We start from the raw sequence: 27,056 nt of genomic DNA, 5'->3' as shown, positions 1-27,056 counted from the left end.
ACACAAACACCTACAAACACCTACACACGCACGCACACGCATACACACACATACAGCATAGTCATCATTGACTACATCAAAATAACACAGAACGCAGTAATCCATAGAAAAAATACAGGATTTAATTCATACAAAAATATTACATGCTTTGTTTTTCTAATACAAAGAAATAGAACAGGCAATGGAAGCTGTGGGTCTGTGTCAGAAATTCCAGTACAGCCCAAATATCGTACTTAAGCTTGGTTCCCATAAACTCTGCCAGACGCTACACATGGCAACACATCACGGAAGATGGTATGTTCTCATATATTTCAACTATCTGGGTCCATGCCAGGTCCGACGTGGCCCATTTGCCACTGTGTCCTTATAAACATGTCATTACTATGCGGCGCTCTGTGACGTGTTACATATTCTATGAAAACCAAAGTTAAGACGACGTTATGACTACCAATGTTGGCTTTGTAATATCACAGTAAAGCCTTTGGCACTATTTAAATACAATAGGCATTAAGAATAAATAAACATACAATTACAAAATTATGGACAAGGACGAAGAATAAACGTTAAAATAAACAATATTAATTTAAAATACGATATTTACTCCCCTTAAATTTTTTTAAGCAACTTAATGTTTATTTGTTTTTCTTCTTTTTCCGTTTGATAAATAATCTTTCCAAGAGTATTACCACTTATTTTAACAATATCATAATTAGTAATATATCATACACACACGACTTTACCGAACACCCCAAAATATGAGCATAATATACTGAACGAAGAAAAAAATAAGTTTATTTTGTGTAACGACACCACTAGAGCACATTGATTTATTAATCATCGGCTACTGGATGTCAAACATTTAGTAATTTTGAAATATAGTCTAAGAAAGGATTATTGAACGAAAATTGACGTCCATGTCATTGCAATTTCGGTTTAAAAAAATTATCATATCGATCATCAAATACTTAATTGTTTTTTAAGGGAGTATATATATATTTAAAGTGACAGTATCGCATCCACACTTTATACTAGCCCAACTAATGGCGATACCAGAACTGTGGTTGTAATAAACTACCAGCACGAGTATTTCAGCTGCAATGTTACAACTCCTAAGTCTTCTTGTAACGCCTAATAGCACACACTTTGATTGTATAACTAATATCCGATGTGGACTGATAATTTTATACGACTGCTGGGTCCGACTGTGATATACATGTAGCGTGTAGATGACACTAAATATTAAAAATGGTACATCATGGGAAAATAACACAGTGGTGCTCAAACATTAAACACATACTCGACAGTGCAGCTTTAATAAATACAAATAAACAATTACAGAATGAACTCTTTCAGTTTCAGTATACTTCGTCATCTCTATCTCTCCCCCCCCCCCCCCCCCCCCATACTCACATATTTTGTTTGCCTTTTTAATGAGATCAAATGTTATGCAGATGCGAGTAACAAAACCATTTGGTATATTTAAATCATTAAAAGAACACACATACACACACACACACACAGACACACATACACATCTGTGAAACTATGCCGATATATTATATTATTACATACCTATTTAATCTTACTATAGTGATACAGACATCTTCGAAACGTGTGATACATTTATCTTGTATGACACACGCGTACGATCTGGACCGGAACTTGTAAATGTGGAATTCTCTTTTTATTTTTACTAAAGTTAGCGCCTTTTTATTACTGACATGTCTGATTTACAAATTACGTCACATCGTATTTGAAACATGTCAAAACACTGCCGCAGGGTATGTTTCTTAATGTTAAGTAAATCCACGAAAGGAGGATTGATTAATAGATTTAACAAAATGTAGTTATGACGTTAAATTAAAATCCGTTTTTGTAAAAGAAAAAAGAAAAGAAGGTATGTAATAAATACAGAACTTTACATACGTTGCTTTCGCTTCCTATTTATTGCACTCGTTTATTTTGCGCAAGAACACACACACACACACACACACACACACACACACACACACACACACACATACATATATACATATATATATATATATATATATTCCTGCTCAAAATAATAAATAGGAAGCGAAAACAACGTATGTGAAGATGTGTGTGTGTGTGTGTGTGTGTGTGTGTGTGTGTGTGTGTGTGTGTGTGTGTATGATTATGTTTGTGCATGTACATGTTTATGTTAAACGTACTGTCAATGTCATTGTCACATTTTCCATCCGATTTATGGAATAAGCACAAACGTTTACATTTCTGAGACCTTTTTTCACAAAACTCTCTTAAACAGCATCTTAAATTTATGAATTAGGTCCCTTGTTCCTAATATACGAAGCTGAATATGATGGTGCAAACAACACAAACCTGTATGCCGTTGAACAGTAGAAGCACTTGGAAAACATGGAATGCATATCAACAAGTCAATTATAATGACTAACATCTAGCGTTAACACAAAACAATTAAAATAACCATTTACACAATTAAATGAATTTCAAGTAACGACATTTGTATATTGTCCGACCAAAAACAGAACTTGACCTGACGCATGCTCCATAAACACCAACAGATAAGACGACAATAACACTAACGTTCCATTAATACTATCATATCAAGCAAGATATCCAGCCATTGTTGACGTTCTTGAAAGTGATGTCTGTAAATTACCAATGTGTAGCCAGGAAAGAAGGTTAACGACATATTGCCTTAATTGCGTTAGCATAAAGGTTGGACAATTAGGCAACCTATATCCACGAGCTGCTGGGTGACGATGTTGTGATGTGATCAAGGTCCACGTTTGGAGATAGTTCATTTTGTTTTTAGTATCCCAACAAAACAGTATCTAAACTACACGCCTGTACATATTATTTTGACCAAAATATACTTTATTCAACTTGTCGCCATACCACACAAGGCCTCGTAAGTTGGATAACGTGTGCACAATCCGTTTGTGTATATACATGTATTATATTATATTATATTATTATATTATATTATATTATATTATATGGAATACAATATGTTTTCAATCAAAGGGGTGTGATACCCATTCAAAACTAACAGCTGAAATGACCTTTAAAAAGCTGAAATTACATGATAGTCAATAAAAGGCAATTTTTGAGTATTTCAGTTCAAAATTATTTCACACAGAAGGCTGAAATCAGACTTTTAAAAAGCTAAAACAAATTCACATCCATGGTCTCACTTGTGAGCGATATTTTTGTATTATAACTGAACTCAAAGTTACGTTAAAGCTAACTGCTTACACTTTTGCAAATCGTCTTATCATTAACTGAAGGGGAACGTATACACACTGTAGATTTGAAGTCACAGAATATGTGTGCGATTTTGACGTTAGGCTATCAGCTGCCGTGCAATCCTGTTTTTAATTAAGAATAATGCATTTAATCCAACACAAATGTATACGTGTACCCCTAACACAGGCGAGCTTAAATAAAATAATGTATTTGTCTAAACTGTTCAGCTTTTTTTTTTATGGAGAGCATATCCTGCTTATACATCCAAACTACCTATTTTAATAATCGGAGTTCAGAAGGTAGCTCGCTAGTCTAGTTTTTGCGATTGTTAGGATAGGACTGGATACGATGGAACCCGTCAAACTGTTCGCGACTGGTCTCACTCTTGATATTCCACTGCTAACACGAAAACCAGTGAACACAAGCAACACATCCTCCTGTTTGGTACTAGAGCGTATCGTAGAATGATGTCAGATTGAGACTGGCCAGCGCCTGGTGCTTACCATCTTTTGATGCGTCAAGACTGCCTGAGAATGATCCCGCTGGCATCCTCACGTTAATGAAGTCCCACAGTGTCTTGTAGCAGAAGCGGTACTGTTCCTGCAATGACAGACATAAACATAGAGCAATTTAATGAAACATCAACCTGGATACAGAATACACGAGAGAGAGAGAGAGAGAGAGAGAGAGAGAGAGAGAGAGAGAGAGAGAGAGAGAGAGAGAGAGAGAGAGAGAGAGAGAGAGAGAGAGAGAGACAGAGAGAGGGAGAGGGAGAGACAGACAGAGAGACAGACAGAGATAAGGGGGGGGGGGGAGGTCAGACAGACAGAGATACAGAGTGATTTAATGAGCAAGTGAGGGAGAAGGAGGGATAGGGAGGGAGAGTGAGAGAGTGAGTGAGACATTGGTTGGAAAGGAAAGACACCCATGTCTGTTGAACGCGATCGATCCTACGACCCATCAGAACGATAATTCATCCAGTGGTCATGTCATTGTATTGCAATTATTGAGCATGACAGCAACCTGTTCATAATGCGATTTGTAGATAACATTTCATATAACAGCCATACATAATAACATAGAAATGTATTACACTATTTAAAAACAAAGTGTTGGCATTCTGTCCCTTTTTGTGAAGTATCAAGATATACGAACTATCTAACCAGTTCAACCTTTTTTCTTTTCTTTTTTGTAAACACAAAACAAAAGACAAACCCCCACCCCAACCCAGCAAAAAGAAAAAAGACAAAAAAGAAGAAGAAGAAAAATTTACAAAAACAAAATGGGTGGGTGGGCACATGGCCATATTGCATGACAAAGCAATTTGTGAAGACAAATAATGACACACCAGTTTAAAGTAGCACGAATTACACCTTACAAATATTACATACAACTGTGACATCAAGCAATTCATGAAGACAAATAATGACACATCAACTTAAACTAAGACGAAGTAAGAATATATTCAGCAATTATAATAATACACGAACCTGTGCTATCGAACAATTTGTGATGACAAATAATGATACACCAACTTTCAGTAAGACAAAGTAAGAAGATATTCATGCTTACAGTATTGTACTGTCTATAGTAATACACACAAATGTGATATCGAATAAATCGCGAAGACCAATAATGAAACATCCACTTACTGAGTGAGCGACGACCTGGGGTCGTCTCCTCTTGACGTGCTTCACGGTGTGGTACAGATCTACCTCCCCGTCGACGGCCATCTTCTCGCAGACGACGGACAGCGCGCAGAACAGACCGCTGTGCGTGGCCCCGTCCTTGCAGTGCACGACGACCGGGTTCTCGTTCTGGTTGGACACCACCTGCCAGTCGTTCACCAGGTCGACCAGGTCGAGCAGCATCGTCTTGGACACGGGCACGAGGTCCGGCTCGGCCCAGGCGTTGAACTGGAACTGGCGAATGAAGCGCGCCGGCTCGTGGCTCCTGTGCGAGGAAAACATCTTGAAGCTCCTGATCGTCACGTTGTCCTGCTGGCACGTGGCCGTCAGCTCGATGAAGAAGGGCTCGAAATTCTTCACGTTCACGTCGGGCCAGTACTCGGCGCACGTGTCGTCCGTGTGCAGGTAGTTCTCCACCATGACGATCGTGTTGACGTTGTAGTCCCAGACCAGCTTCCAGAAGTCGATGACGGTCGTGTGCAACGGCGTCTGCGTCAGAATGAAGGCGTCCTTCTTTCGGTAGCTGTCCACGAACGTGGCGTTGATGTAGTCGGTCCTGCCCAGTCCGCCAGGGGTCACCAGCATCGGGCGGTAGTCGTCGTTGGGGATGACGTCCGGGTACCGGTTTTTGTTGTAGTTGACGGACAGCAGCGCTGTGCGGCAGAGCGTGGGCGGGTGCAGCGGCCGCGTGAAGGACTCCAACAGTCGGAACTGGTCCTTCAGGAAGGAGTGACCAGTCTTGTAGTTCTTCGTCGTCAGGTCGTGGTACCTCTCCTTCAGGTCGTTCCCGACGGTCGTGTCCCCTGCCTGGAACTCTTCAAAGAGCGCTTCGTATATAAACACATACTGTTTCGGCGTCCTCACCATGAAGGGCCGCTGTGTGCGCAGTCTGCGGACAAAGCCAAACACGCTGATCCTCCCTTCTTTAGAATACTGCTGGATGAGAGAGTCTATCGCTATGTAGGTGCCCGTCCTGCCCACACCAGTCCCACAGTGGACGACCATAGGGCCGGCGTTGTTTTCTCCGTGGTGTTGCCACGCTTTGTACCTCATCTCCAGCAGAGGGATGGGGTCATCGGGCACGCCATGGTCAGGCCACGAGGTATATTCGAACAGCGTGGTTGCAACAGTCTTGCTGGTATCAACGCTCGTCACAGTGATTGTCCGTATGACATAATCTGCGTACTGATCCATGTCGACCAACTCGAGCAGGAAATCCCCCCAGGTTACCATGCCACCATCTGGCCAGTACTGTGTACACTTGACAATGTTGTCCTCCACAACATTTGTGATCATCACGATGGTCCTGATGTCGTATTGGTGTATCATCCTCCAGAAATCCAGCACCGTATCCCCGTCAAAGGGGCTTGTGGCCGCGATGTAAGGGTAGTGATCGTAGCCCTGCACGTGACTGGCGTTGATGTAGTCCCGATCGGACGTTCTGTCGGGCGTCAAGACCACCCGGTTCTTGTCGTAGGGAAGCAGGTACGAGAACCGGTTGAGCGGCTCGTTGTATCTCTTCTTGGCCTCTTGGCACGAAGATTTCGTCTTGTGGGGGATTTTCTTGAACTCGGAGACGAACGAGATCGGCGGATTGTCCCCCTGCAATCCCGGGGAGTCCGCCGTGCCGGTAGTGTCGTCTGGAAGATACTGTCTGCCCGCGACAATGAACCTGCTCTCCCGCAGTGAGTAAATTTTATTCCAGTACTTCTCAGGATCATAATCGTCCTTCGATGGCGTCAGGTCGAAGTTGTTCTTGATTGTGTTTGGACGATAGTAGTACTTTCGTCGACGGCGTCTGTACCACCAGTACAGAAGAATAAGTAGCAGTATTATTATCAGCAATATACAAATGGCCAGCACGATGCCAATAATCAGATTTGTGTTATCCGCCGCGACTGGTACAACGATGGTCGTACTTTCTATGGGTGGTTTCACAGTCGGGGCAATCGGACCGGGAACAGTAAGAATGGCGGCGAGCGTTTTGGCGTATGAGAGTTTTGTTACGTCATTCAAGGTACTGTTCACGACGTAGTAAATGTTATAGTAGCTCGCATTTTCCAGAGGTGGATTCATGACACCGCCGTACACGTTTCCGTCCCCAACTACAAATACGGTTTCTCTGGTAACATTGCTTTTTGACAGCTGCGCCGTCACGTATCCAGGAATGGTTATCTCCTTCTTCCTTCTGGAACTTTTTATTATTACCTTTTCTACTTGAAGCATGTAGGCTGTCAGTGGGCCCGTTGTTAGGATAACTGGTTGAATGCTAATAGTTATTGTTGTGTAAGTTGAATTGATATAGATTGGGGGTTGTGGAGATACGGGGGTGCCATGCTCAGTCCAGATGTTTAACACTTTGGACAGACCATATCCCCGTGAATTCTGTGCCGACACAGAGAACGTGTAGAGCCGCCCTGGTTTGAGAAGACACTTGGTGTACATGTTAATCGTCGTGTTCACTTCGTCTCGCATGTTGGAGCTTTCCGGCTTTGACGCTTCTCGGTACAACACCTGAATACAATAATAAATAAATAAATAAATAAATAAATTATAAACAAATAAATTTTCTGAATAGATAAAATAAATGAATAAATGAATAAATGAATGAATGAATGAATGAATAAATTATAAATAAATATTCTAAATACATTTTCTAAATGAATGACTGACTAACTGAATGAATAAATTATAAATAAATTTTCTAAATGAATGAATGAATGAATGAACGAAGTAACAATCGAACGAACGACCCAAATAACGTATGAACAAAGATAGCAAGAAAGAAAGTTATTAAAATAACTTACCCATGATATCCATGTCATAAACCCATGTGATAATTTACTTTATTACCCCAGCAGGCACTCATAACGGGGAAAATAAAAATCATAATTTCTCACTGAGAAATTATCATGCATCGGTCTAACGAACAATACTATTGGATTTTTTTATGCTTACAAACCAATGACCTTGTCGGTACTAAATATGACGTCATCACGATTTGGCAAACGCACACAATGACGTCATGTAGTTTAAAGAGTTTGCATTTACGGCTGTCTGATTTTGGTGTTAAATTTATAACAAAATGTCATTTTAATGCAATTCATTATAGATTTTGTACCAGAATAAAGAGAACTTTTGTTTTTGAAAATTGTCTATGAACGTGATTAAATTACAAAGTTATAGAAATACTCAGAACAGTGCGTAAAGTGGCGTATATCGTTTCTATACATGTGTGTGCATGTGTGTGTCGAAAATAAAGGTTTTTAGAGAAAAAATAGCTACGGTAATAAATAGAATAATAAACTCGGCACCAGTTATTATCAAATTTATGTCCCTCATGAAATAATTTTAATTTGTCACTCCCTAAAGCTTGTGACAACTGAAAATTATTTCACTAGGGACATAAATTTGATAATAACTGGTAACTCGTTTATTATCCTCTATTTATTAACCCGGTTAATAATGGTATGCAAATTTGCAAGCTCTCTTTGTAATGTTTTGCTGTGGATGGGTCATTTACTTACAAACCGACAAGACCCGTGTACCTGAGCGTAACGTTTTCAAAGATTTGTTTAAAATGCATGACGTCAAACTAATCTGTGTTAATCGCGATGACGTCATATAATGGAGAATGTACGAGGTTGTGTGGATTCGTGAAAAATAATTCACGAACGCCATAGTTGGTGGGGGTTTTATGGCTCTACACTTCTGACAATATTTGCTTTTACCTAAATATTAATATCAATAGTAATAAGGCTTAAATTACATATGTATTTGTTGATTCAGATGTTTGTTCATGTAATTAATGTATATTTGTGTTACTGTTACTGCAGATAAATATATATTATATTGTTATTTTTGCTCTGCCCATATTCGGGTTTTATGCAAATAAATTATTCTTATTCTTATTCTTATTTTCGATGGCGGCGACTTTGTTACTGTGATTTACTAAAACAATAATTAATATTTTATTTTAGAAGTGTTATAGGATAAATAGAATTCGCTACTCGTGTTTTTTAATATGTAAAATATCAACCTCTCTCTCTCTCTCTCTCTCTCTCTCTCTCTCTCTCTCTCTCTCTCTCTCTCTCTCTCTCTCTCTCTCTCTCTAAATATATATATATATATATATATATATATATATATATATACATATATATTAAAAACTTGAATCGAATTAGTCTAATCACAGATATGTTGGGCTAAAGTTAAAGTTTGTTTTGTTTAATGAAACCACTGCAGCACATTGATTTCTTGTATTGTTTAACGACACAACTAGAGCAAACTGATTTATTAATAATTGGCTATTGGCTGTCAAAACTTTTATAATTCTTACATATAGTCTTACAGAGGAAGCCCACTACATATTTCCGTTAGAAGCAAGGGATATTTTATATGCACCATTCCACAACCGAATAGAACATACCACAGCCTTTGGTATGCCAGTAGTGGTGCACTGGCTGGAACGATAATAACTCAATGGGCCCAGCGACGGAGAGAAAAACGTGTTCTAAACGAAACACACCTGGTAGCCATCGACTTCGCCGTTAGTGCTGAAGGGAGGCTCCCAGAAAATGGATATGCACGTCTCGTTCACAAAATCCTTCACTACCGATTTGGGAGCCGACGGGAATCCCTGCAACGTGGTGACGTTGACGACGGCGCCGTACAACCCGTACCCTGCTTCAGTGCTGGCTCGGACCTGCAACACAAGATAATAGGGTGGTACAGTTGTCACATAATATAGTAATATTATAGTGTAAAATGTGACACTAACATGCCACTTTGCACGCAGTTAGGATATCATGTGTAGAGTAAAACAATTTCTTACACACCCGTATATAACAAACAGTTTCAAGACATACGACTGGCTGCTCCTAGGTGATAACCAGGTCACCAATGTCATACGTCCAAAAACAAAACAGCACGGTGGAAATCGATTTTACACTGTGACGTATAGTTAACCTGGCAGTTAGGTGTCTGTTACGCGTAAAGCAGCTACAAATGCAAAGGGTTGTACATATCTTTCAGTCGATAAAGATATTAAAATATGGTTAAAACCTGGCTTTTGAGGATATGTAAGAAATAGATTAATACATTTGTGCCCGTTAGATACCATTTATCTCACAACTCGTTGTTTAAAAACACATCAAACTCGCTTTAGCTCGTTAGAAACATTTTAAAACAACTCGTAAGATAAATGGTATCTAGCGGCCACTCGTGTATTATTCTCTCTATATAGGACCAACCTGGCAGTGACCCCTATTGGTCAGGTTACGTCACAATTAAAAAAGGCTGCCAATTAACTATGTCTTACTCTGTTTGTATCACATTCAAAAGTGTACGCTCCAATGACACATTTCAGAAAATATTGTTATAATTTATGTGTTGCTGTTATATATTAATAATTATTTTTGGAAAAAAAGAGAAACACATCTAATTAGAAATACCCTTCTTTAGCCCAGTTGCCAAGGCCCATATATTAATGAAACTTGGCGCAGATGTTGTATTAATGACACTTGGCGCAGATGTCACCACTAGAGCACATTGAGAAATTATCAGCCTTTGGGTGTCAAGAATTTCGTCATTTTGAAATGCTCTCTTAGCTTCTGAGGAAACCTGCTATATTTTTCAATTAGTAGGAAGGGCTCTTTTATATGCACGTTCACTCAGACAGGTACTCACTTACACATAAAATACCTATACCTGTTTTAACACAATTAATTATATACTATACACATATGCCTCCAAAACACTCCATAATGTATGTGCTATAAATTAAACAACTGCAAAACAATAATAAAAAAAAAATATCATGTCGATCAAAAATTAATAACCACTGACTTCCAGGTATAAAAAAACGGATATATTAATTTGGAAACTTCGGCCCAAAATGTCTCAAACATTACGATTTGCATCAGCCTAAACGTATCAATCATCTAAACGATATTTTCAAGAGTACTGCACCCTGTTGCCACTGACCTTTATGTAGTATAGGGTAAATGGTTTAAGATTTTCAATGCTGACACTTGGAAGAGGTTCTGGGAATGTCTGGTTGGCAGCAAGGGTCAGGCTGGTGGGAAGGTCGAAGTGTTTGTTGGTGCTGTACATGATGGTGTAGTCGACCAGAATCCCGTTCACCCTGTCCGGTCTCCTGAACGTGACGTTCACGTCTTGCTCCTGTTCAAACGCAGACACTATCGTCACTGGGCTTGGGGCTATAACGAAATGGAAGAAAACAGAAACTTAAAGTTTTAGATAGTGTAATGTATTTTGTTTAGTTTTTGCGTCTTTGAAAATGTGTTAGAACCCCCCCCCCCCCCCCCCCACCACCAACCACCAAACCCACAAAACAACAAAACAAACAACAAAAAACTAAAACAAAACAAAACAAACAACCAAAAAAACCCAACCCCAAACGAACAACCAAAACAAAACAAAAACAAACACAAATTTAAAAACCCCAACAAACAAACAGAACAGAACAGGACAGGACAGGACAAAAGAAAACTTACAAAAAAAAACTAACAAAAGAAAAAACATAAAACATTGTTTTATTATGCATCAAATAATTATTTCTTCATGTACACATCACATGTTAATATTATTCATACTTTTCCGTCTTCAGTGTATTCTAAAAAAAAGCAATGTTTAATGAAAAAATACGTCTTCAAATATTCGGTAATTGTTCATGCCAGGGGAACCAACAGGGAGCAGAAGCCACTCTAGCCGATGCCATTAAATGTGTTTTTTAAGTGTCACGTTTGTCTCACTGGAGAAGACCCTGCATTACAGTTAAAGTTTGTTTCGTTTAACGACACCACTAGAGCACATTCATAAATTAATCATCGGCTATTGGATGTCAAACGTTTGGTAATTCTGACATGTATCGTCAACGTCCCTAACTGCGTTATGCTTCAAATTCCGTTCACTTTGTTTTCTCGTGCACGGTTCGTGCAGTCATCATCCGATTTGTTGTCATCGGCATGTCGTTCATTTATGAGGTTTTTCTTCACAGTTCAGGAACATTTTTATAAACAATAAAGTTGAGAAAAGTCAGTATCTAAATAAAAAACTTTACAAACCTCTAAAACCATTCATTTTACTAAGTCGTTTTTATTTATTCCTTAAAATTACCGATATCGGGTCCACATGACTCGTAGAAATTGACTTAAAATGGAGAAAGATGAATTAACTTTCGGTGCGTTTCACATGACCTCACACATGCCAGATCAACAAGGCCAAAGAATTAAATTTTTACGATTTTTAAGACCCCTGTTGTTAGAATTTGTTTTCAATTATTATATTCGATCTGCAAAAGATATGCTACATTTTTGTGCTTCTATTGTAGTGAATAGTATTCATAATCCATTCATAACAGTTGTAAATAATTTTGAGTATATAAATTGTGTTAATTTAGAATCAATTCATTAAAAAAAATAAAAAAAATACAAACTATTCGCAGGTATGAACGTAATGCCTATCAGTATTGACATCAAGTGTGAGCGATGTGTGTTGATAAAACGCGGACCGGGCTTGAACGCTTGATAAATTGAATTTTTCCTTTAAAAATGTTTATAAATTAAGTGTTCGGCAACTGTACATAATTAAGAAACATATATGTTTTCATGTAGTTGTCTTAAAAATTGAAAATGACGAACCGCACATGCGCAGTACGATACCTTTTCAAAACGCATGCGCCTGAACGCAGTTAGAAACGTCGAACCCTTTTCTGTTTACCGGAGGGTGTTTCACTTTTATTTATTAGAATGGATTTGTTTTACGTCCACATTGTTGATTTTTTTACGTTACTTGATTGCAATTTATTTTGTTTCACGTTATTGTAGTTGAAAAATGTAGAATAGTATTTCCGTAAATATCGTATTCGTGTTTTTGTCGTTAGGTGAACGCAGTTTGGGACGTCGATGGTAGTCATCAGAGAAAACCCGCTACATTTTTACTAATGCAGCAAGGGATCTTTTATATGCACTTTCCCACAGACAAGAAAGCACATACCACGGCCTTGTGCATTGGTTGGAACGAGAAAACACCAATCAGTTGAATGGATCCACCGAGGTGGTTCGATCCTTCGACGCAAATTCATCAAGCTAGCACTCATCATGCATTACAGAGACATATTTATTAAATTTTAATTTCATTGAATTTTCACAGTGTTCAAAAGAACCTTGCTGCAAGCTGTATAGGTCGAAGTATATTTTATGTCATTGGCAGTGCTCTTACAGAGGCGGGCGTATCCCAAAGGCACTCAGGATGCATAATTATTTCCCATATGGTTAAAAATATTTTGGTACAAAGCTCGTGACAATTAAAAATGATTTCACTCGGGACATAAACATGATATGAAATGGAAGCTCGTTTAATGTCCTATAATTCTGGGACTGGCAGTCCTCTTATATAGGCGGACGTATCCCAAAGACACGCAGAGCGTAATTCTGGAACTGGCAGTCCTCTGGCAGAGGCGGACATATCCCAGACGTAGAATATGTAATTGTGGGAGTGGCAGTCCTCTTATAGAGGCAATCTTACCCAAAGACACGTAGGGTGCATAATTGTGGAATTGTCAGTACCGTTATAGACGCGGACGTATTCCAGACCATAGGATGTGTCATATTGGGGCATGGTAGTCCTTTCGTAGACAGTGCAACGATAATGATTCTTGGCAGCACGCACAACCTTTTAAAAACTTCCCTTCGATTCTGCTTGTGCCGAGATATGGTTTGGAAAGCCACATAATATGCGTTGTCATTCACATATGAAAGTAACATACTTTGTCTGGTAACAACACATTCTTAGTACGCTAAACAAATACGAACCTGTCTGCGCAGTTACTATAGTAACTTCCTCAGAAAATGGCCCTGAAGCTATTTTGTTGACGTATCGAACTTTCACGGAATAGGACGAGAATGGAACCAGGTCATCAAAGATCACGAAGGTGACGCTGCTGAAGGTCGTATTTCTGAACCCTGACGAATTGCTGAGCATGACGTCATATCGCAGCAAGACGCCTCCCCGAGTGTCGCATGGTGGCGGTGACCACGTGACCTTGACTGCAGTAGCCGTCACATCTTCGGCGGTTATATCAGTCACATTACCCGAAGGAGCTGAAAAACACCAAAAAAAAAAAGTCACGCGACTGGCATGCGTTTATTTCTGTGTTACTTTTTCACTTAAAATTACTAAAACGTCAAGTCATGTATACATCATTCCACCATCGAGTAGCTCCTCTTCAATTAGTGCCATAACCAAACCTCCAAACATTCGAGAGGACCAAGATGAGTAAAAAGTAATTAAAAAAACCAGAAACTAAATCAGTACATAGCGGATAATAGTTTGTGATAGTTCACAGAGGTTGCAAAGGAGCATCGCCAACAGCACAAAATACAGAACATTGGCATCTTGTGTGGGTGCGTTCATTCTGTTTACAAGATGAAGAAGTGCAGGTTTCTGATTATCGTCCTATGACAAATCCGGTCCTGTAACTGAGTGTGCATGCGCATTTGTATATATCCATGTGTGCATTTGTATATATCCATGTGTGCATGCAGCTGTTGGATAGAATACATTTGTATATATCCATGTGCGCATGCAGCTGTTGGATAGAACACATTTGTATATATCCATGTGCGCATGCAGCTGTTGGATAGAACATATTTGGCTCCAAAATTGATTGGAAATCTATGACAATAAAGTCAACCGAATACACTATTATATAGCCCAAAATCAAATTGTATTGAATTCTACAATCGCCTTGCAATTTTTAAGTTTGTTGGCTAATTTTAGGTTCTTACTGACGGGCAGATTTTCAGAACACTTTTCTAAAATGGATTAATTTTGTCCGCATTTTATTTTTGGTGAAACATATAAATTGGTGCCCAAATTTTAAACTATTGGTAGTGCACATTTGTTTTGCCGAATTAAATTTTACTATTAGACTAAATCAATTGCAAATTTCTGTCCATCGAATTTCCCCTTGCCCATCCCCCCCCCCCCCCCCCCCCCCCCCCCCCCCAACCCCTACTTACTATGGGAACAATCCCTGATTTTAATCACAGATTGTGCCCAGAGTAAGCGTTTGATCCCTCGGGATATAAGCATGTTAATATCCATCAAACAAATAAGCAACCAAACAATAATTGTAATTTTCAGTGTTGGTGGTAGTGGTGGTTGTGTTGCACCGTGTTGTAGTGGTGGTGGTGGGTGGTGGTGGGTGGTGTTTAAAGTGCCCTTGTTTACCATCTACGCATAAACTCGGTACATAAGAAACGACATCAATAAAGGTATTCGTCTAATTGCGAAAAAGAGCTCTCTCGTAACTCGTGGTCACCTGTTTCCTTCGTGGCCACCGTCTTTATCAGACTGTTTGTGATGTTTCGGTCAGGGACCTCAACCTGAAGCGTCAGTTCATAGACGCGCCACGGTTCCAGATTTGTTATGTCCACTTTGGTAGTATCCTTGGTAACGGGGATGCTTCGTATGTTTCCGGAGCCTGTGCTGTTGCAGTCCCCAGTCCCGATTATCTGGTAGAAGACAGTGATTCTGAGATCCAGGACCGCGGCATCATTGGTCAACAGCCACGCAAACCGGATGTCTCCTCTGGGTAACACCAGGGTTACTACAGCAGACGCAATCAGTTCTGCACAAAAAAATAAACAAACAAGAGAATGTTTCATTACATATGTTATGCTGCTTATTTACACTACTAGAGCTATTATGTATTGGTGTAGGCTATTATAACTGTCTGTCTTATTATAGTTTAGTTGTATCCATGTGGTTTTTAACTCAGCATGTGCCTTTACACAAATATGTTGCAGCCTAATTTATTTATTTTTATCGATTTGTTTAGTATGTTTTACCGCGCTTATATTCTGAGGGTTCAAGCAAGCTTACCCAGGGACAAGTCATGGTTTTTGTTTGTTTTGGTGGATTTTTTTTTTTTACCCTTTTGTCACTAACCCCAACCAGTACCTCATTACTGTATTATGCCTTGCTTTCTGTGAGAAACGCGCAAATAAAATATTTCTTCTTCTTCGTAGCAAGTGCTACATGTGCTACTAGAATAAACCGGATCAGACACTGGACAAAAAAAAAGAGTTCGTTTTGTTTAGCGACACCACTAGATCACGTTAATTTATTAATCATCGCCTATTGGATGTCAAACATTTGGTAATTTTGACATATAGTCTTAGAGAGGAAACTCGCTACATTTTTTCTATTAGTAGCAAGAGTTCTTTTATATGCACTATCACACAGACAGGTTAACACGGCCTTTGATATACCAGTCATGGTGCACTGGGTGGAACGCGAAATAGTCCAATGGGCCCACCGACGGAGATCGATCCCAAACCGACCGCGTATCAAGCGAGAGCTTTACCAAGTCGTGAAAATAACTGTATGTAGAACATCATCGTTAAGCATTTCATTTAGTTCATTTCAACTTATTTTCGTGCTTATATCCAATTAAGGTTCAAGCACGTGACGTGAATGCATTGCATATTATATAGACGATAACAGGTTCAGGCGAGAATTACTCAAGTTAAATTTAAAGACACCACTAGAGCACATTGATTAATTAATCATCGGCTAGTGGATGTAAAGAATTTGGTAATTCTGACACATAGTCATCTGAGGAAACCCGCTACATTTTTCCTAATGCAACAAGTGATCTTTTATGCACTTTCCCACAGACAGGAAATCACATACCACAGCCTTTGACCAGTTGTGGTTCCAGCCAGTGTTCCACAACTGGTGTAACAAAGGTCGTGGTATGTACTATCCTGTCTGTAGGATGGTGCATATAAAAGAACCCTTGCTGCTAATCGAAAAGAATAGCCCATCATACATGTGTATCTCGGTAGCACCTCAAGTGTTTAACAGTTTCTCTTATGTAATAACGACCTATATCTTTATGTGATATAAGTCAGCAGTACTGTGATACTTTGTATTATATATGTCTATAATGTTAAATCACTCTCCACCATTATCCTGTACATTATTGTGTACATATCTGTATAATATATGCTATATTGTTTGTATGATGCTGATGAGTTGTAAAACTTAAGGCAATAAAAGGAACTTGAACTTGAAGTGGCGACAGCAGGTTTCCTTTCTCAATATCTGTGTGGTTCATAATCATATGTCCGACGCCATATATCCGTAAATACAATGTGTTGAGTGAGTCCTTAAAATAAAACATGTCCTTCCTTCCTCGACCATTTGTGGTGTAAGTATTACTAGTGTTTGAATATTTAAAATATAGATAAAATAAAATACAAACAGAAATTAATAACAGAAAACATAACAACATATTTCAAACAATTAATTAGTTATGATAAGGGAATTGCTTACCTTGACTTGGTCGTTCAGTGGTTGGAGGCGGGACTGTGGTTGATGGAGGCACTGTGAAACGAAACAGGATTTCTTCATTATTTCAAATGACATTGTCGCCTCTGCCACATCACACATATATTTATGAAATAAACTGCATGCAATATCGATTTAAAATTGTGTACAATATATACAAATCCTGAAATCGGGGCAAAAAATAACAGATATTCGAGCAAAATGAGCTGGCGCGAAAACTTTTTACCATGTATTTCCATAATTCTAGCCACAATATTAGTTGTAATCAATGTCAAAACGTGTAGTATTTGGCTTGCAACATTACACAGGCGGATATAGGGGCCCCATCGACCCGCCATCCCAAAATTTTGAAACAGTTATAATTTTATTATATATTAATTGTCATTTGTTTACGATTCCCCTCCAAACTTTCCCCAAAGTTCCCTTGGCATTCCGCCTTATGTCACTGGGGCCCCCTAAAATGGATTTTCTGGATCCGCCGCTGCATTATATAGGCGTTTGGCAGTAAGGCTAATATGAGTAAATGTTGATATCCGGATTATGGCATTTTCGTTTAATTCGGGCAAAACTCAGTCTGGCCTCCTACAAAAATGGGATCCCGTACACCTATGACTAGCAGGGCATATCTGGAAGAGAACTAGAAACACCACCTGTACACGGAATGTGGACCCAGTCTGTAACGAAGCCCTTGGGGGCGTACATGAGTTTGCCGTCGTCGTCGCCGTGCACGTCAACACGGAACTGGTAGTCTGCGTCGCGCACGAGATTGCTGGCGACGTGGCTGTACTGAGTCTTGTTGGTCTCGACGTAGAGTGTGGTCAACCTCACCCAATAGGCGGTGGCGTTCTCCAACCTGTGCACGCTGCAATGAGACGTGTAATAGTATATCCCCTGCGCGTGCTGTAACCTTACCGTGGTGCAGGCGTGCAACATTCTCTTTGAGAATGGCCAATACAGCACAAATCCCCTTGTTTTCTTCGGGATACAATTAAAAGTTTGAATAAAAGTCAGTATCTATCTGTGATATTTGTATTTTTTGCGCGGTTCTTTACACTGTGTTTATGTTTAAATCTTGAATTTTTATATTGATGTTGATCATCGCTTTATTTGTTTGCATTACCGTGGTTTGACGCCCATTAGCCGATGTATTTTTCGTGCTGGGGTGTCGTTAAACATTCATTCATTCGTTCATTCATTGTAATAGTATAGGGTGTACACCACCAAATCAAATCCCATAGACGACAATAGTGACATGTGTGGCTAAAACTCCTACCTGCAACGTATCAATCGACATAAACACCACGGATATAAATACTACCACCCCTCTCCCTTAAAACAAATCGGAACAACCTTGGGGCTTAAGCTGCTCATTTCAGAGATAACGGGGTAGCGTCTATGACTATCCTAGTTCCACACAATATTTCAGTACTTTTGTTTTACAGGTACCCCATACATGTTCCAAGCACAAGGCTACTTGACACAGTGGTACAAGAGGAAATAAAATTGCACATATTTTTTGTCCAGATGAATTTTTATTATTTTTTACGACACACTCACATATAACCAATGACATGACTTGTGGAATTAACTGCTCTATCAAAAGTTGGGTGCACCTTGAACTTTGACCCAGCCGGACTTTCTATGGTTTAGTACTACCTATATGCTGAACTTTAATTGGATTTATCCATTACATTGTGCTTTGGTTTGGCTGTTCCACACAAGACCATTTTGGTGGGTTTAAGGAAGGAAATGTTTTATTTAACGACGCACTCAACACATTTTATTTACGGTTATGGCGTCGGTTGTGGGTGCAGACACTACAATTTAGTGTTGTTGTTGTTGTTGTTATTGTTGGTTTCGTTGTTGATCTTGTTCATATTGTTAATATTTCTGGGGTTTTGTTGGTGTTGTTGACATTACAAATTATGTTGATACTGATGATTGTGATGATGATGACGATACTGATGATCACGATGATGATGATTATGACAACCACGATGATGTTTTCGTTTTCAAATTTTGCCCATAATGTTTATGGTGTGCAGGATAAAGATAACAACTAGTTAATAACGTCGGATATTGGCGTTATCCTGTTCACAGGATAAAGCCGATGTCTGACGTCATTAACTAGTTATTCTCTATATAAAAGACCCATTTTTTATTTTTTCAAAATTATTATTTTTTCCTTAAACAAATTCAATTCACAAGACCATACTAACCTGTAAGCTATGACGGGTCCAGTACCGATATCATAGTCGTCTACAAACGCCTTCCACGACAAACGAACCTCGGCACATATTGCGTATTCAACAGTAGGAGGGGTCAGTAACTTGGGGAGATCTGAAGAATAGAAATAATAATAATAATAATAATAATAATAATAATAAGTGCAATTTCAAATGATTAATACTTTTTTCATAAAGGTATTCTTTAATTAAAATTAATACAATTAAAATATGTATTTTCAAATATTCAATAATTTTGTTAGTGAGAGATTTTGTTTGGGGGGGGGGGGGGGGGGTAAGCAGTAAGTAAACACGTTCCCCTAAAGGAATGTTTGCCATATAGTATTATTTAGAGGAATATTTAGGGTGTAAATACTTTTATTCCCTCTCGTCTGGTCGTTACAGTTTCGATCATCAGTATACTAGAGAAACCATCACCCACTGATATACACCTACCAGCTTGTACCATTTATTGCGCCCCGTCGGTGGGCCTATTGGGCTATTTCTTGTTCCAGCCAGTGCACAACGACTGGTATATCAAAAGCCGTGGTATGTGATGGGATAGTGCATATAAAAGATCCTTTGATACTAATGGAAAAATGTAGCGGGTTTTCTCTCTATGATGCTATCCTGTCTGTGGGATGGTGCATATAAAAGATCCCTTGCTACTAACTAAAACGTATAGCGGGTTTCTTCTCTGTGACTGCGTCAAAATGACAATATGTTTGACATCCAATAGCCGATGATTAATTAATCAATGAGCTTTAGTGGTGTCATTATACAAAACAAACTTTAACATTTATTGCGTATATATCCCTATATGCTCTTCACTGAATCATTTATATAACTGGATATAAATACAAAACACATTAAACCCAAAAATTGGGAAAATGGAGACATATATTGGTTTTCTGTGCAAGGTGCGTACAAAGTGGTTATCCTCAAATGGACTAAGTCACAGTTTATGGGTTTATTAAACCATTGGTATAGACATGAAGCTATAATCAATTGAAACAAACAATTTATATTTTTTAGCATTTGATATCTCGTAGACATACCAGGTTTTGCAAAACGCTCTTTCTATTATTCAGACTATTTGGAACGCAATTTACGGAAATCTTTTAAGCATGGGCGTACAGGGGGGGGGGGGGGGGGGGGGGGGGTTCGGTGGGGGGGTGGGGGGTGGGTTGGGGGGGGGGGGGGGGGGGGGGGGGGGGGTTCCCCGAACCCCCCCCCCCCCCCCCCGAAATCGCTTTTTTTATAATTTAATATATCTGACATTGATATCTGACATTATTATATTTACTCAACATAGAAATATATGCCCAATATCTCTGCAATCTATTTTGGAAGCCCCCTTTTCAAAATCCTATGTATTGGTACCCCCCTTTTCAAAATCCTATGTACGCCCATGTTAAGCTTTCTGAACCTACATCGCATCGACTTTGTAAACAGTTCTGCAGTGCACTGCGAGATGCCAAAGCTGGTAGAGTTTAGGGAATTTATGTCCTGGGTCACATACTAATTATATAAGCGTACACATTTTAATTGGAAAAGAAAGTTGGTTTATAAACTACTTGTAAAATCTAAATTTTTATGTATGCTATTAAGAGGGGTAGTCAAAATTAGCACGTTCTGTATGCTGCTGTGAACGTCCCCTAAAGGTAGTATTAAACCAAATAACATCCGGCTGGGTCAAAGTTCCAGATGCACTGAACGTTTGATACAGCAGTTAATACCACAAGTCCTGTCATTGTTGATAAAAAAAAACGTTTCATCTGGGCAAACAAATGAATGCAATTTTATTTCATCTAGTACCACTGTGTCAAGTAGCCTTGTGCTTGAAACATGTACGGGGTAACTGTAAAAAAATACTCAAATGTTATGCCGAACTAGGGTAGTCATAGACACTACCAGTCATTTTTGAAATTAGCAGCTTAACCCCCAATGGGTTTTTTTTATTTGCTTTAAGTTGTATTATTATCCGTGGTGTATAAGTCGATTAATACCCTGCAGGTATGAGTTTTAGCCACAAATGTTACTATTGTCGTCTATGGGATTTGATTTGGTGGTATACACCCTAAACACAATCGTTCATGTATAATAGCAAGAGAAGGCCGCTGCTCTCAAGAAAATTCTAATTCAATACGTCATGCTTCACTTTGTCAATCAAAAGTAAAACAAAAAGTATTTACATATTAAAGGCTTTAAGCGGGCTGAGTGTCAATAGGTCATGCGAATATATTATCAAAACAAATAGAATGAAGTAACAAAAAAATAGCAATTGGGACGTGAAAATCGACTATTTAAAATTTAGAAATCAATTGGATATGATGGGCCCGTCCTGGTTTACAATCGGATCATACTCACGCCACTGACAGCCCGCACTGCCGAATCCAGGAAAGCACTTCCCCAGGGAACACTGTCCATTGATTTTGCTGCATGTGTCGTTTTTCAGACAGTGACACGTGAGTTGGCAGTCTAGGCCAAACTTGTTGTCAGGACAAGCTGTTAAAAGAAATAGCAATTCAAATGATTCATTAAATTTTGGAAAAAAAACACACACACTGATGCCGTACCGTGTAAAAATATGCATAATATAAGATGGTCGCCGCATACAGAAATCCTGATGTCAATTGTTTACAATGTTTTAAATGTTCATATCTCCTAAATTCAAGGGTCATAACTCGATACAAAAATGGGTAAATCGCCATAAAATATGTTCAAGGATTGCCATAACTTTGTGAAAATGAGTAAATTGTTACGAAAGTCAAACTTGATCTGTAACCGAACTTGATAAAGCTATGCACACAATTTCAGCTTAATCGTGAGGTATTACAAAAAAGGCATGAAAAACAAATGTTCGTATCTTATGAGTTCAAGGGTCATAACAAATCGCAATGAAAGTGAAACTTGATATTTACCAGTACATGCAAAAGCTATACACAAATACAAGGCACTGTGGGGAAAACATTCCGGAAAATTATATGTCGGACAGAAAGACGAACGGACGGACGGACGGACGGACGGACGGACGGACAGACAGACAGACAGACAGACAGACAGACAGATAAACAGACAAAAGGGCGGAGATGTAATCTGTACCCCCCCCCCCCCCCCCCGATGAACCGGTAAGGGATTAATAGTAATGACGACGAACACCGACGGGGACTGTGATGCTGATAATGGTAGTGGTGATGATGATGATGATGATGATGATGGTGGTGGTGGTGGTGGTGGTGATGATGATGACGACGACAACAATGATTTTGATGATGGTTGTGGTGGTGATGGTGATGATGATGACGACAATGATGATGATGATGATGGTGATGGTGGTGATGATGATGATGGTGGTGGTGGTGGTACTGGTGGTGATGATGATTATGATGATGATGATGATGACGATGACGATGATGACGACAACGATGATTGTAATGATGGTGGTGATGATCATAACGACGATGATGATGGAGTTGATATGTGGGTTTGTACCAACATGCTTGGACCACACACAATTATAAAAGTAAAGATAATAAATGTCTCGACTCACGGTCCTGGCACAGAGGCAGATTGGTCCAGCCCTCCGCACACTTCCAGTACTTGCAGGCTCCATCCGACTTGTTACAGCTGTCGTCCACCAGACAGTGGCACGTCCCGGTGCAGTTCCACCCGAACGTGTTCAGCGGGCAGTCTGAAAGTTAAAGTTGTGTTGTTTAACGATGCCACTAGAACACATTGATTAATTAATCATCGCCTATTGGATGTCAAACATTTGGACATTCTGACTCGATGTCATCATAGGAAACCAGCTACATTTTTCCAGTAGTAGCAAGGTATCTTTTATATGCACTTTCCTACAGACAGGAAGGCACATATCACAACCTTTCACTAGTTGTGGTGCACGGTTATAACGAGAAAAAGAAAAAAACCAATCCGTTGAATGGATCCACTAAGGTGGTTCGATCCTGCGACGCGAGCACCTCAGGCTGGCAGTTTGAAATAGAACACTTTCTGTTCTAGCACTATGTAAGATAGGTGGAGGTAATTTAAATATACCGCGACCCATTTAAATACACAACGCATTTAACAAAGTAATGGCCTCAAAGCTGAACATGAAATCATGTAGATCCTGAATCATGCTTGGGAGGGCAAGTGATCGCGGTTGGTAGCTATACTGGTTTCTGCGCCTAACATGTAATGGATGTGATATGATAGAAAGCGATTGTACCAGTCGAATTGTTCGCGAGCGCTGGTCCTCCTGATCAGTGATTTGATCTTTACAAAAACAGCCAATATCTGATGTGTATTTGTCCACGGGAACGGCGCGTGTGTAGGAATGTATGCATGGGGGGGGGGGGGGGGGGGGGGTGCCTATACTGTAGAGAACGAGTTTTCTAGGGGGGGGGGGGTAGAATCATGCTCATACTGAAAATAATATTATGGAGGTAAAACAGTAAAGAGGAAAATTCGCTTGAGCAGGGTGGAGTTCATGACACTGAAGAAGAACAACCACTCTATAAACAAGTAAAAACAAAGACGTTTGTTTTGTTTAACGACACCACTAGAGCACATTGATTTATTAATCATGACTGTTGGATGTCAAACGTTTGGTAATCTTGACACACATATAGTTTAAAGAGAGGAAACTCACTACATGTTTCCATTAGTCGCAAGGGATCTTTTATATACGCCATCCCATAGACAGGATAGCACATAGCACGGCCTTTGATGTACGAGTCGTGGTGCACTGGCTGGAACGAGAAATAGTCCAATGGGCCCACCAACGGGGATCGATCCCAGACCGACCACGCATCAAGTGAGCGCTTTTCCGCTACGTCCCGCACCCAAACAGGTAATAGGTACAGGATGATAAATTCAATTGGTCTTCCTATAATACATTACCTGGAGCAGCGCCGCTACAAAACAATCTACAGCAGGTGCGTAGCCCAGTTTCCCAAACCGCCACGTCCTTCAGCGAGAACTCAGAAGAAGAATTATAAACACGCAGACAGAATTAGGTTCATTTGTTATATAGTTCCGTGCACATCGTAACGTCAATCAGAAACGTGTCGGGAATCAATCAGAATTTCATCGTCGATTAAAATCAGTCTGTACCATCTGATCGACTTTCAGTTATACGATCGCTTAGAATATATCAGGTGATTCTTAGAAAATCGTCCCACTTTTTGATGATGAACAGAGGGAAGAGAACAATGGAACTTCGTACAACACCAATGATTCTTTTTAAATGGTACATGATATATTATATTAATATCAAAACTACTGAATGTACTAAAACGATGGTCGATTGGCCCAGTATCGTCTTGTGGTACAAACAAGAGTTAAAGTTTGTTTAAAATTTGTGTTTCTTTAACGACACCACTAGATCAAATTGATTTATTAATCATCGGCTATTGGATGTGAAACATTTGGTAATTTTGACATATAGTTTTACAGAGGAATCCGCTACATTTTTCCATTAGTAGCTAGGAATCTTTTGTATGCACCATCCCACAGGCAGGATAGCACATACCACGACCTTTGTTATACCAGTTGTGGTGCACTGGCTAGAACGAGATGTAGAAAAGGAAGGCGGACCAACCAACCATCGCGACTAGTACATACAGTGTACAGTAGATATACGCAGGTCTTTGATAGCAATATTTGCCAAGGTAGAAACAATATCTGAAATGGGGGGGGGGGGGGGGGGGGCATAGTCTTTGGTGAGGATTTGTTTATCTTTATTTATGACAAAAAACATACATTTTCAAACTCCCCCCTCTCCCACCGGTTTATACGGGCCTGGAGATTCTTCTGTTCTTACCCACACAACGTCTTCCTTCTCGAACATAGCCCACTGCGCATGACCGGCAGTTATCATCGTTTGGACCGTAACAGCCGTTACATGCATCACTGCAAGCTGTGAAAACAGTAAACACGAAAGCAAAACATAACAATTTGTACATATTGATAAGGAACATAGAAACACACACAGAGACATACATGTGTATACATATATACATGTATTATACATCGGCGTCGTGGATAATTACACATACAAGTACATGTATATAAATTTCTCATATGAAACATAAATATAAACTAACGTACGTACATGGGTACATTGTAAACACGAAAACAAAACATAACAATTTGTACATATTGATAAGGAACATATATACACACACAGAGACATACATGTGTATACATATATACATGTATTATACATCGGCGTCGTGGATAATTACACATACAAGTACATGCATATAAATTTCTCATATGAAACATAAATATAAACTTACGTACGTACATGGGTACATTGGTACATACTTACATACATAAGTACGCACGCACGCATGCACCCGCACGCGCGCGCGCACACACACACACACACACATACATAACATATACATACATACATATATACACACACACACACACACACACACACACACAAATTGACGGTATCTATTAAAATACATACAAAGAAGAAACCATTCAGCCACAAAACCAACAGCATAATATTATTTCTCTTTTCTTTCGCCTGCAATATCTTGAAACGTGATAGCGATCATGTCTCAACGGGTATTGTGTGCGTGGATGAGAAGGCGATTCATTACACTGGTTTATTACTGGTTTGCGGGCATGGCACCAGTCGATGAGACGTATGTAGATAGTAATCATACTTTACCTGGACACACGACGTTGTTGTTATCACTGTCGATGCAGTATTGATTCCCAGGACATGGGGGAGGAATGTCACTGCATTTCTCTGAATGGAATAAAACAGGTATACATAATAACACAGCCGATACAGACATGCTGCAATGGTCAGACATCATGGGGCAAATGCTATGTCATATTTGATACCTAGAAATATATACACACACCCCCCCCCCCCCCCCCCCCCCACCCGAAAAAAAGAAGAAGAAGACAAAAAGAGTCATTGTTAATCCTTTGTTAGTTGGTTAAACCGATAATATCAACAACAACAAAAAAATATATCATCCCGTAATTTAACAGACTCAAATAGAGCACACTGATTTATTAATCATCGGCTATTGCATATCGAATATCCGTTAATTTCGAACTATAGTCTTAGAGAGGAGAGCCGATTCATGTTTCCATTAGCAGCAAGGGATCTTTTATATGCACCATCTGACAGAGGATAGCACATACCACGGCATTTGATATGCCAGCTGTCGCTGGAACGTGAAGTAACCCACCGGGCCCACCGACGAGGATAGATCCTAGACCGACCGTGCATCAGGCAAGCACTGTACCGCTGGGCTGTGTCCTGCCCCGACTCGAGGCAGTTAGCTGGATATTCAGATATGATGACAAACAAAACTGAATGAGACTTAACACAAAGACCAAACGAAAACCAGACAGTATGCAGACAGACAGACAGACATTTAGATACAAACGGAGAGGCAGATACATGAACAGTCACAAGGACAGACAGATACAAGAGTATTCACAGACAAGAACAGACTGACAG

At 39.5% G+C, this 27,056-nt stretch overlaps 1 protein-coding gene across 1 annotated transcript in view; it reads right to left on the bottom strand.

Annotated features, from left to right (window-relative positions):
- Positions 1-2,067: 2,067 nt before the first annotated feature.
- The window catches only part of LOC121382765 (receptor-type tyrosine-protein phosphatase kappa-like), a 33,356-nt gene continuing 8,367 nt past the window's right edge, over positions 2,068-27,056 (bottom strand). The window contains exons 2-14 of the mRNA XM_041512346.1: positions 26,247-26,327; positions 25,380-25,475; positions 23,106-23,246; positions 21,923-22,060; positions 19,547-19,667; positions 17,978-18,189; positions 17,313-17,363; positions 15,292-15,600; positions 13,781-14,068; positions 10,929-11,164; positions 9,472-9,648; positions 4,908-7,457; positions 2,068-3,855 (exon numbers count right to left, since the gene is read on the bottom strand). Coding sequence (XP_041368280.1) covers positions 3,703-3,855; positions 4,908-7,457; positions 9,472-9,648; positions 10,929-11,164; positions 13,781-14,068; positions 15,292-15,600; positions 17,313-17,363; positions 17,978-18,189; positions 19,547-19,667; positions 21,923-22,060; positions 23,106-23,246; positions 25,380-25,475; positions 26,247-26,327 — 4,553 coding nt within the window. The 3' untranslated portion in view covers positions 2,068-3,702. The remainder of the gene's footprint in view (positions 3,856-4,907; positions 7,458-9,471; positions 9,649-10,928; positions 11,165-13,780; positions 14,069-15,291; positions 15,601-17,312; positions 17,364-17,977; positions 18,190-19,546; positions 19,668-21,922; positions 22,061-23,105; positions 23,247-25,379; positions 25,476-26,246; positions 26,328-27,056) is intronic.

The sequence above is a fragment of the Gigantopelta aegis genome, chromosome 10, assembly GCF_016097555.1.
Source record: "Gigantopelta aegis isolate Gae_Host chromosome 10, Gae_host_genome, whole genome shotgun sequence".
NCBI classification, from domain to species: Eukaryota; Metazoa; Mollusca; class Gastropoda; order Neomphalida; family Peltospiridae; genus Gigantopelta; species Gigantopelta aegis.
The sequence above is the reverse complement of the archived record's forward strand: the minus strand, read 5'-3'. Positions and strand labels throughout refer to the sequence as shown.